This window comes from Miniopterus natalensis, chromosome 10, assembly GCF_054644295.1.
Source record: "Miniopterus natalensis isolate mMinNat1 chromosome 10, mMinNat1.hap1, whole genome shotgun sequence".
Taxonomy (NCBI): domain Eukaryota; kingdom Metazoa; phylum Chordata; class Mammalia; order Chiroptera; family Miniopteridae; genus Miniopterus; species Miniopterus natalensis.
In genome coordinates, this window is record NC_142090.1 from 9,759,940 (window position 1) to 9,771,949 (window position 12,010).

At 44.5% G+C, this 12,010-nt stretch overlaps 1 protein-coding gene across 1 annotated transcript in view; it reads left to right on the top strand.

The window, feature by feature from the left end:
- Positions 1–12,010, top strand: part of KIAA1549 (KIAA1549 ortholog) — a 112,003-nt gene that overhangs the window by 51,555 nt on the left and 48,438 nt on the right. Inside the window, exons 3-8 of the mRNA XM_087820993.1 lie at positions 314–402; positions 1,399–1,576; positions 2,796–2,926; positions 5,367–5,550; positions 6,748–6,807; positions 8,456–8,604. Coding sequence (XP_087677119.1) covers positions 314–402; positions 1,399–1,576; positions 2,796–2,926; positions 5,367–5,550; positions 6,748–6,807; positions 8,456–8,604 — 791 coding nt within the window. The remainder of the gene's footprint in view (positions 1–313; positions 403–1,398; positions 1,577–2,795; positions 2,927–5,366; positions 5,551–6,747; positions 6,808–8,455; positions 8,605–12,010) is intronic.

The following is a 12,010-nucleotide window of genomic DNA, read 5'->3' on the forward strand; positions in this document are numbered from 1 at the left end:
GACTCTTGCTGGACACGAGAACTCCATGCTCTGTCCCCGGGGTTGGCCACAGAATCAGATTCCTGCTCTCACCTGCGGAGGCAAAGCGTTGAGGGCTTTCTTAGCGTGTTGAGCTGATGCTGTGTGTGCTTGACCTGGTACCTTCAAGATCCACTATGTTCTTTTCCTCATTGGGGCCTTATTTACAAAACGAATTTTGGAACCACTGCTACACTTCGGCACAGCACTGGCTCTGCCCTGGGGTCCAGAAATGGAAGGCCTGCCTTGTTCACAGTGACACTAACCTGCATTTGCTGGTGTCTTTGATTTGCAGTGCTGGCCAGGAGAGCTGTGCAGGAGTACATCATTACGTCCATCAAGGAGGTGCTGAGAATTCACTTCAACCGCGCCGTGGAGCTCAAGGTGGGTCCCTGAGGCTGGGGGTCTGACTCGGGAGCCCAGGTGAAGGCACAGTGTAGTGGAAGCCCTTCCTGACCCCAGACTGGGCCAGGTTTAGTCAGTCCAATCAGAGGGATGTGTTGACAGAGTTGGAAAAAAAGGGCCTCCAAGATCAGAGTTTGGGGTAATGACCCTAATGATTGTGCTTGATTTACCTGAAAGGACTTGGAGTAGAGTTGAAACTGGATTTTAGAGAGAGTGCGTATGCGTGTTTCTGCACATTCAGTGGGATAGAGATACATTTCCAGATGTTCTGTGGTGGGCACTGTGCTAGTGTCTCCTCTCCCCTGATGAGCTCGGAAGCCACGCTTAGACCCCTCACCTTCCCAGTGGGAGCCACAAGCCGCATGTGGCTATTGAGCCTGTGAAAAGGGGCTCATCTGAGTTGATGTGGTCTGTCAGTGCCAAATACACACTGGATTTTATAGGCTTAGTGAAAAAAAGGAATGTAAAGTATCTCACTAGTAATTTACATTGAAATGATAGGTATCTTGGGTTAAGTAAAATGTCTTTAAAATTAATTTCATGTTTCTTTTTATGTTATTGTTATTTTTTTAATGTGGCTTCTAGAAATTTTATAATTGCATGTGGGGCTCACATATTTCTTTTGGCCAACACCGCTCAATAGAATGACTATTTCTTTATATGTGGGTTAAACACAGCAAACACATTGAATTCCCCATAATTCCTTATTCAGCTCATGTTGGCTCTTCTTTCTCGCCATCCTTGCTCTTGTAATTCTGTGCTGTTTTCGAGGATAGCAGATGTGTAAAAGTAATGGCTAAAATAAAAATCTGGCTGTCTGTGAACCACTAGCCCTTCCTGTAAAACCAGCTATTTATTTTTTTTACCTTACTTTATTATTTTTCTACTCTATACAACTTCCTGTTCATTTCGTTGATGGTAATTCGATTCAGTAATTTGATAATTATTATCTTTTGTCATTTTTTATTTTTATAGGTTTATGAACTGTTCGCTGACTTCACTTTCCTGGTAACATCTGGTCCTTTCGTTTACACGGCAATATCAGTCATAAATGTGCTTATAAATAGTAAACTTGTGCGTGACCAGACTCCTTTAATCCTGGCCGTGAAACCCTCCTTCCTGGTACCGGAGTCCAGGTTCCAAGTTCAAACGGGTGAGAACACTGACCACACAGTTGTTCTGACTTGTAAATTGAATTTCGCTCTTTTTAAAATAATATATATATATATTTTTAATTGGGGAAGATTTAAAAATATTTAAAATTTCAAAAACTTTATAATCAAGGAAAATGTCCAGCATATACAAAAGTACACAGAATAGTTTAATGAACCCCCTGTACCTATCACACGGTTTCAACAATTTTCAACTCCTTGTTACATCCATGCCCCATCCACATCCCCTCCTCTCACATTACTTTCTTTTTTGTTTGTTTTTTTTCCATTCAGTTTATTGGGGTGACGTTGGTTAATAAAATTACATAGGTTTCAAGGGTACAGTTCTATGATACATCATCCGTATATTGCATTGTGTGCCCCCCCCAGTCAGGTCTCCTCTGTCACCGTGTGTTTGACCCCCTCTACCCTCTACTACCCCCCACCCCCCTTCCCTCCGGTAACCAACATAGTTGTCTGTGCCTGTGAGATTTGTTTGATCTTGTTTGCTCATTTGTTGCTTTCAGTTTTATAACCAAGGGTGAAATCCTGGTTCTTGACTTTTCCTGTCCGACTTATTTCTGAAATATTGACATTTGCGACAGCGTGGATCGATCTCGCGAATATCTCACATTATTTTGCTATGATGTCTTATCATCTCATTCATAAGTATTTCAGCCTATGTCTCTAAAGATAAGGATTCTTAAACATATATAATACATGCGTGCGCATACACACATATACACGTATCCATATCTGCATGCATGCATACATACATATCTGTCAATAATATCATCTCACCCCCTAAAATTCGCAGTAATTATTTCTGTCATATTTAACTTTTTATTATGGGCATTTTCCAAACATACAAAAGTAGTGAGAATAACATATAAGCCCACATGGGCCCGTCACTAAGCTTAAAACATTATCAACATTTTCCCAATTCTGTTTGATCTATCCCCACACGTTTTTTGAGGAAGCCAGAGTGTTTTAAAGCAATACCAGATGTCATGTCATTTCACCTATAAATACTCAAGAATTCATCTCTAATTCACATACATGTGAAATGTTTCAGTCAGTTAAGCATTTTCCCTTTTAAAAATGATAACGTCGCTTTGGCACTGTTGGTTGATTTAGGTTCTGTTTCTCTGTCTCCTCACTCCTCTCTGCTAGAGAAACGAGAGCCTCATTCATGGGCCTGTGCTCGCTGTTTTCTTTCAGTCCTCCAGTTTGTGCCTCCGAGCGTGGATACTGGCTTCTGCAACTTCACCCAGCGCATCGAGAAAGGCCTGATGATAGCTCTCTCCGAAGTGAGGAAGCACCAGCAGGGCACCTATAACCTCACGGTGCAGGTGAGAAGAGCACCGAGTGCCTTTCCGGAGGAACTCGCTTCATAATGTATCGTTGAAGGTGCATGTGCTCTTGCTAATTCCCTTCAGTGGAGGAGGTTCTGTTCCTGTAGATCAGGGTTGATCTCTTTCCATGGCGTTTGGGTGGGGTAACCAGGGAGCTCAGATACGGTGAGCCGAGAGGAGCATATGCAGGAAATTCAAGAATGTTCTACAAAGGAACCTTATCAACTTATAGCATATCCAGTGGGGGGAGTGCCCTAAATACACTGTTGTTTCCTTTTATGGAATAGCAGAAAGGCAGTGCGTCCCTCTAAATCTGGGGAGTATAGCTACTAATCAAAGAACAGGCTGTGGATGTATTGTATGGAAACTGCTGCTGTTTTTATATTTCTTCAATATTTTTTCCTTCATATTTTTTGTTTTCTCTTTCTGGAATTCATAGTAAATAGATTTTGGTCCTCTTGGATTCACTTTTCATATTTCTTATTTTTCTTATATTTTTAATCTCTTACAAATCCCTGTTTTTACAGATTTTCTAAACTTTGTCATCCAAGTCATTAATTTACTCTTCAGCCGCATTTATTGTGTTACTCAGCCCCTCTATTGAATTTTCTTTAAGCCATCACTTTTTTCATTGTTCTCTGCTCTTTTTTTTATTGCAGCCTTTCTCTGCAATGATGAAGCATTATCTTGCATGAGGGTGTGATATCACCTTGAAAGTCTCTGAGGACATTAGAGTTTTTTAGAAGTTGTCTTCTGTGTGCTAAGTTATCTCGATTTTCTCTGCAGCCACGGTGCTGTGTCAATCTTGGTCCTTTGCTTTTGCGCTATTAGTTTTCTGCAGATTCCTGGAGACGGTTGGTGGGTTGGTGTTAGGAATGAAGGAGCAGGTGGTTGATTTTTGGAAGCTTGGTTGGCTTTCCCCTTCAGCTGTCGAGTCTGTTTCCACGTCAGCCCTGTGTCCTGATGGGAGATTCAGTGGAGCGCTGGGCACTGGGCAGACTGTCTGCGGTGAGCTTCTTTTTGGGGCTGTCAGAGACGGGCAGACAGGGACTCCTGCCCCCAGTGCAAGGTAGGGAGGTTGTACCCCAGGATGGGGCAAGTCAGTGTGTTTTTCATGGCAGAGGTGCTTTTTCTTTCATTGTCTCTCCTCCTCTGTCTCTTGTGAGCAGTCTCTACCCACCTCCTTGCTTGGGGATCTAACCTGGGGCAAAGTCTCTTGGTCTTCTCAGGCAGGAAGCTCACTGTCCTTAGGGAGCAGTACTTTGGGCTATTCTGGGTGGAGATGTGGCTGCTGTTGGCACCTCTGTGTTGGCCTGGGTGTGGCAGTTAGAAGGGAAAGAGGAGGGAGGAAATTGCCTGGGCTCTTTGGCACACAGCCTTTAATTAATTAGGGCAGCCGGCTCTTGGTTCCTGTGGATCCCGACTGTGGAGCCTGGGAGAACGGCTCTCAGCTCCACTGTGGCCTGTGCCTGTGTGTGTGTTGGGTCTTGGTCCCACCTTTCTGGTTTAAAACAACATGATTCCAACCTTTCCATTTTCCAGACATTTTAAAGGACCTCAGGTTTTTACCCTTTCTCAGCGCTGTTGTGCACGTATTCCTCTTTGCTCAGCTTTATTGCTCTTTCTGTGGGATCAGGAGGGGGAGGGGGAGGGGAGGGACACGACTCTAGATGCATGTGCTCAGTTCATCACTTAATGTAAAAAACATCTTCGGTATCCTGAGGATTTAAAGTATTGCAGAAGGGAACCAGGTCATTAAAGCCCGTTTACTCTTCCTTTAAAAATGTTCCCTCTTTTTTTTTTTTTTTTTTAAATCCTCCCCCGAGGATATGTTTATTTATTTGAGGGAGAGAGAGAGAGAAACATCAGTGTGAGAGAGAAACATTGCTTGGGTGCCTCCTGTACACACCCTGACCGGGGGTCAAACCCGCAACCTAGGTATGTGCCCTGACTGGGAATAGAAGCTGTAACCTTTTTTTTTTTAATTTACGGTTAATCCTCACCTGAGGATATTTTTTTCATTGCTTTTCAGAAAGAGTGGAAGGGAGGAGATGGAGGGAGAGAGAGACAGAGAAAGAGAGAGAGAAACATCGATGCGATAGAGACACATTGGCTGGTTGCCTCCTGCACTCGCCCCAACCAGGGGTGGAGAGTGAACCCGTAACCGAGGTACATGCCCTTCACTAGGAATCGAACCTGTGACCATTTGGTATGCCGGCTGACGTTCTAACCACTGAGCAACACCAGTGAGGGCTGAACCTGCAACCTTTCGGTGCACGGGGTGATGCTCCAACCAACTGAGCCACATGGCTGGGGCTAAAAATGTTCCCTCTTTTTGAATTTCGGTGAGAGAAACTGTGAGAGGGAAACCACAGTCAGACTTTCAGCGGAACGTTTTCACTTGATTTAGAAGCTGACTCCGGCTTCCTCCTTTCAGATCTTGAATATCACCGTGGGCTCTCCGCGGGTGGCGCCCCGCCGGGGCCCCGTGAACATCGTCTTCGCCGTGAGAGGCGCGCAGGGGTTTTGGAACGGGACCCAAGTGAGCGAGCTGCTCAGGAACCTGAGCGAGGTGGAGTTCAGCTTCTACCTGGGCTACCCCGTGCTCCAGATCGCCGAACGTGAGTACCCCCCCCCCCCGACGGCGCTGGGGATGCTGCCATGGGTGTTTCGCTGGTGGACCTTTTTCTCAAGTGGCATATTTAGCTGAAAACCAGAATATATATCAGATGACACTGGAGCTTCTCAGAGTCAGTCAAGCCAGGGTGGGCCTCCAGAGCCCTCCTCACCCACTGGGCCTCAATTTATTCTCGTTTCTAAGGAAAGGGGTCCCATTAAAGATGAGACCAGTCCTGGAAGAGGGGAAACCAGAGGGGTGGAGAACAGATCTGTGGTTGCCAGGGGTGAAGGGTGGGAGGAAAGCTAGACCACAAAGGGTAGAGGAGGCGATTTTGGGGGGCAACGAGATTGTTGTATGTCTTTATTGTGGTGGTGGTTACATGACTCTATGCATTTGTCAAAACCCATAAAACTAGATCCCCCAAAAGAGTGAATTTTATTTTGTGTACACCTAAAAAAAGAATAATAAAGGCATACAAAACCTTTCTTCCTGGCAGTTAGATTCACAGTGCAAATGGAATGGGGTGGGGGTGAGAGAGACATTTACTTAAAAACAACACCAAAAACAAAATAAAAAAAGCAGTAGATTCCAGAGTTGAAGTCAGGCCAAAATAAAAAAATAAAAAAATAAAAACATAAATAAATACTTTTTTTTTTCCAAAATGGAACAACCAAATGGTCCAATGATTCTTAATGTATTTAGTGTAATGTGAATTAAATGAAAAAGAGGAACTGTCAAATGCAGCAGTGGACGGGTAAAATTCGTTATTTATGTCGAGCAACTTTTGACTATGTATATGAAGATGTGAATAAAATAATATGCTGGACAGCAGGTGTAGCCAGGACTGTTCCACGCCAGCCAGGACGTAGGGCCGCTTGGCCCCGAGTCACTGCTGGGAAACCTGGAGCCCTGAGGAGCACCGTGTGAAAGCTCATTGCCCTGCGGCAGTGACATGTGGGTGGTCCTGTGAGGCAGTGTCCCGCGGTGCCCCTGGAGCAAGCCCTAATTTCTTTTCGTCCCTCTTTCTCCTTGAAAGGGATACGCCGAGAAGCTGTTTCTTCCCCGTTTAGTGCTGAATCGTACAGGAAAGGCAATGCCTGTGACTTAACCAGTGTCTCCCGGGACTCTGCCCTTTCAGACTGTTGCAAAAATGCTTTTGACAGATTTGTCTCTTTCCCTACCCCTTCCCCCCTTGTAGCCTTCCAGTATCCGCAGCTCAACCTGTCGCAGCTGTTGAAGTCCTCTTGGGTAAGAACAGGTACGTGTCACTTCCGTCGTGTTTCGGGAACTGTTAGACTAAAAAGTCTGTGCCGGCGTATGAAGAATTGATCCCGCCTTTCCCGTTTCTCAGTCCTAAATTCAGGGCAAAGCGTCCCTTAAATTCTTGGCAAAGAATGAATGAGAAAAAGAATTCAGATTGGACGGTGGGAACGGGTCCCACTGAGTTAGAGCACAAAAAGCGCTGGCCTTCTCTAAAATTCACGCATCGAGTCCGGGGCAGCCTAACAGGAGTTGACAGCTTTCAGACCCAGAACAGGGCGAGGTTCTGAAGCGAGGATTTTTTTTTCTCTCCTAAAAGTCTTATTTATTTGGTTTTCAAAGGACAAGTAAGGTAACTTGGTGAGCAAATAAGGAGCTTTTTTTAAAGTCTTGCGGGCCTGGGACGGATATTTACAGCTATGGCATTGCCAAATAAGACTTTCTGACCTCGTTGTACAAAAGTGTAAGAGGTAGGACCATGCTTACCGGTGCCCAGAGAGTGAGGAGCGCAGTGCAGCTGGTCATGGCGAGAAAGCAAGTGGAATGGTGACAGTCACCATTTGTGGATTCCTGTACCTGCACGTCTTCACATACAACATTCCACGTGCAGGGCCCACCTCTCGGCGTGGTCCTGAGGCCTCATTTCCCAGATAGTTTTCATAGCCGTTAAGTAACTTGCCCGCGGTTCTATCTCAGAGGGGATTTGAGCCAAGCTGGCCGAAAAGAAAATCTGGCAGATTGTCTCTGTAGATAATCTTGTTTACAGCAGCTGGCTGAAGACAGGCACCTTATCTGGAGTCAGTTTATGAGTCCAGATAAGATATGAACTTAAACCATTTCCAGAAATTTTGAAATAAGTGCAGACAAAATGTTTGATCTTGCGCAGGCCATCTTAGCCCCAAAGCCCCCGTGCATCGCTGAGTTTCTGGGACTTCTGGCCACCAGTCTTTGTAACACGCAGAGCTTGGAACTGAAGATAAGACCCATGAGCAGCACTTCCTGGATCCTCCCTTGCTTTTCCCCCTTTTAATGTCTCCACTCTAGGGCAGTGATTTTCAACTGGTGTGCTGCAAGAATTTTTAAAACATGCAATACCTGACTATTGAGCACTGACCTCTTTTCCCTTAGATTGTCAAAAAAAAAATGACAACAGCTGCCTGGCCGGTGCGGATGAGTTGGTTGAGCATGTTCCCATGCACCAAGAGGTCATCGGTTCGATTCCCAGTCAGGGCACATGCCCAGGTTGTGGGTTCAATTTCCACTTGGGGGTATGCAGGAGGCAGCTGATCGATGTTTCTCAGCAGTGTTTATATCTCTCTCTCCCTCTCCCTTCCTCTCGCTCTAAAATCAATAAAAACTTATTTTAAAAAAATGACAACAGCCAACACAACAGTAACTCTGGTGTGAATGAGTCAGAATTATTACCTTTTCTTTTTTGGTCAGATCAGCAAAAAATACACTCTTTGGTGTGCTGCAGAATTTTAATAATTAGTTTATGTGTGCCACGAGATGAAAAAGGTTGAAAATCGCTGCTCTAGGGATTGGCCCTTTCCAGTAACCCTGTATTAATTTCTCTTATACACGCACCCTTTTTGCTTCCACCGCTAACTTGTTTTGGGCCTGTGTGTGTTTTAATTTAAATGTAGTCCTCCTGGGCGTTGTTGAGAAGCAGCTTCAGAATGAAGTGTTTCAAGCTGAGATGGAGCGCAAACTGGCCCAGCTGCTGAGCGAGGTTTCCACGAGAAGGCGGGTGTGGAGAAGGGCCACCGTGGCTGCCGGGAACAGCGTGGTGCAGGTAGCCAAGGAGGCCCGAGCAGGGGCGGGGGCGTTGTCACGACATGGGGAATGCCACCAGGGAATTCTGATTTCGGTGGAATGCGGCCTCAGGTGGCGACCGAATTGGGCAGCATTTCAGATCAGCTAGAGTCTAGCAAATACTTCCCGAGTCCTCAGTAAGTGGTCGGTGCAGGAATGGACCTTGTGGGGACCACAGTGAAAATAATTGTGTCATTGGGTTGCCATGCCAGCGGATGACCTCATTTTTCAAAAAGTCATCTTTTAATACCCCAGATGTAGTCAGTTATGGGATGGTAATGTTACTCATATCATCACAGACATAACCATTCATCTGGAAGAGACCTTAAGAGAGCAGAAAGCGGAAAATTTTCCGCCCTCTACCCTAGCACCTCATCCTGCCTCCTCCCGCCACCCCTGGTGGTCTCATGTCACCCAAAATGCTCTTCACCCTGTCGATGAGCAGAAAAGTTACAAATGACAGATTCATTTGAATCGAAAAGTGACCCATTTTGAAGTGCACAGGCTCCCAGCACTTTGGAGGCTGGGGCTGTGATTTATCCCCATCTCCGTGTGCATTCATGTTATTTCGGATATTTTCCTTTACCAGCTGCTGGCCTGTGGAGCTAGGAAAGTGGGATGTTTGGAGCTGTGCGTCCGGAGACAGGAAACCGGGTGGGACCCGGAAGGGCAGGGGCGAGGAGGTGGGTGGTTTAGGGGCATGAGGGAGAAGACTGCAGAGTTGATGCTGGCAGTTGGCCTAGAGCTGGCACCGTCATCCCCCAGCTCTTCCACCAGGTTTTCCCCCGTACGCATTGCTTTTAATTTCCCCTCCCACAGACACGGTGGTTAGGTTTCTAAAACAGTTCCTTTGCCAGATGCAATAGAATACAGAGCAATTTAAGAACTAGTCAATTTGAGAGTTATATTAATTAATATAAATATAAAACAAATAAATATATATTTACATGAATATAAAACGAAAAATAAAAATGAAGGTGAGTTATAAAAGCTTGGCCTTGTTCAGTGACCCTGGCTTCATGCAACTCAGGGTCTGGGCGGAGGTTAATAGATGCCCATAAAACAGTTATAAAGCACCATACGACACGACCAGGTGCTAGATTCGATTGGAAAGCTCCATGAGGTAGGAATATTGGATTTGTGAACGTTAACCAAGCCACCCCACGGTAACGGTGCCATCTGATGGGTTGCTTGGAAACCGTGCCCTGCTGCTCGTCTGCATCAGAGACAAGGACTTATGTGCCGGGCATAGGACTCTTCAGCAGACATCATTTGCAAAAGTGCAAGTATTAAAATGATCGAAATGTCCAGCAGTTGGGGAATGGGTGAATAAATTGTCATGAATCTATATCTGTTAGAATATATGTGCAGCTGTTACCATTTTTTTGAATTAGTGATATAGAAAAATCTTCAAGTGAAGAGAGGCTATAAAAGAATGTTATGCAATATAATCCGAATATTAATGTAAAACTCATGAAAAAAATGAATGGGAGGAAATATGCTAAAATATTTACAGCGGCTTCCTACGGTTGGTTGAATTTGAGGTGACTTTAATTTTATTTGTTATACATTTTTCTTTGTGCTTTTAAAAATGTCTCCAATGAACGTGTAATTTTTATAGTGAGCATGTGATTTTAGTCAGCAAGTCATTTTAAAAATGAAATAGAAAATGTTGCCCAGAATGATGACTCCATCACACCATGGTTGTATGGATTCCAGAGAGGAGTCCGATAAGAGTCATCCAGAAAGGATGCTGGACTTAGATTTCACTGACTGTTATTTTCAGATTGGCCAAGCTTGTAGGATCTTTAAATAAGGTGGATATCATTGGAAATCGGAAATATGGTTCCTGCAAGAAGAAACCGCTTCTAAAATTTATCAGAACAGCCCCGGCTGGTGTGGCTCAGTTGGTTGGGCTTTGTCCTGTGCACCTGGGACGTTGCCAGTTCCATTCCTGGTCAGGGCACATGCCAGGGTTGCGGGCTTAATTCGTTCTCACATCGATATTTCTCTCTCTCTCTCTCCCTTTAGAAATGAATTAAAAAATCTTTAAAAAAATGTATCAGAACATTTTAATGGAATAAATAGGCACATAGGTAGGAGGACACAAGGGTGTAATCGACTTGCTTTTTAGTAGCCCTTTGTTAGTATCCATTCTAAAGGCTAATAAAAAATTAGTGCAGCACCGTTCGGGGGCAGGGAGTAGGTGGCTAGGGAACAGAAGTGGTCAGGGAACTGGCCTAGAAACACCAAACAAAGGGCAGGCCAGGGGAACCCAGCTCAGGAGGGAGACGCACAAAGAACAGTTTCTCCAGGGCTGCGGGCTGCAACCTGTGTTAAGAATCTCTATCTGTGACCTGGAAGAAGGCGCTCACAGTGAAATCCTGAGTCCAGCAGCCATGTCAAGCGTGCGGAGCAGTGTTACGGTCCTGGACACGTGGCTAGAGAAGTGGCAGCTATTTTGCCAATGACAGCTGTGGAGAGCAAAGATTCAAACTGCGTGTGTAAAATGGGGGGCTCGGCGTCATTGCTGATCCTTTACTCAGAACATCAGCCAGCGTTCTGCTGGAGTCCGAAGGGGCAGTAAAATGGTTGCGTGTTAATGAGAGAAATGGCAGGAGAACAGAAAGCTGTATTTGTTTACAAATGTTCTAGATTCTGAAGTACTAATGTAAAGGGCCACCCTGAACACCAGAGAGAGCATACATTTTGGAACAAATCAAAGTACTGCTTGATGCAGCAGATTATGAATGTATGAGAATTTTTTCCAGCTTGGTTGAGAGAGACCTGACATACCACACTGTGTGAGTTTAAGGTGCACAGTGTGATGATTTGATATAAATACATATTGCGAAATGATGACCACAATAAGGTTTGTGTATGTGTGTGGTGAGAACTATTAAGATCTTTTAGCAACTTTCAGGTATATAGTACAGTATTACTAACTGTTCACCCTGCTGTATATTAAATCCCTAGACTTATAACTGGAAGTCTGTGCCCTCTGACAACCTCGAGCCATTTCTCCCATGCCCAGCTTCTAGGCAACCACCGATCTACTCTCTGTTTCTATGAGTTTGTTTTTTTTAAGGTTTCGCAGATAGGTGAGATCATATAGTATGTGTTAACACGATACTCTCTAGGACCATCCATGTTACAGATGGCAGGATTTCCTTCTGGTTTTATGGGTGAATATCATTTCGTGTGTGTATGTGTGAAGGTGTGTATGTGTGTGTATATATATATATATATACACACACACACATATATATATATACACACACACATATATATATATATATATATATATATATATATATAACATTTTCTTTTTTCTTTTAAATATATCTTTATTGATTTCAGAGAGGGGAAGGGAGAGGGGGAGAGAG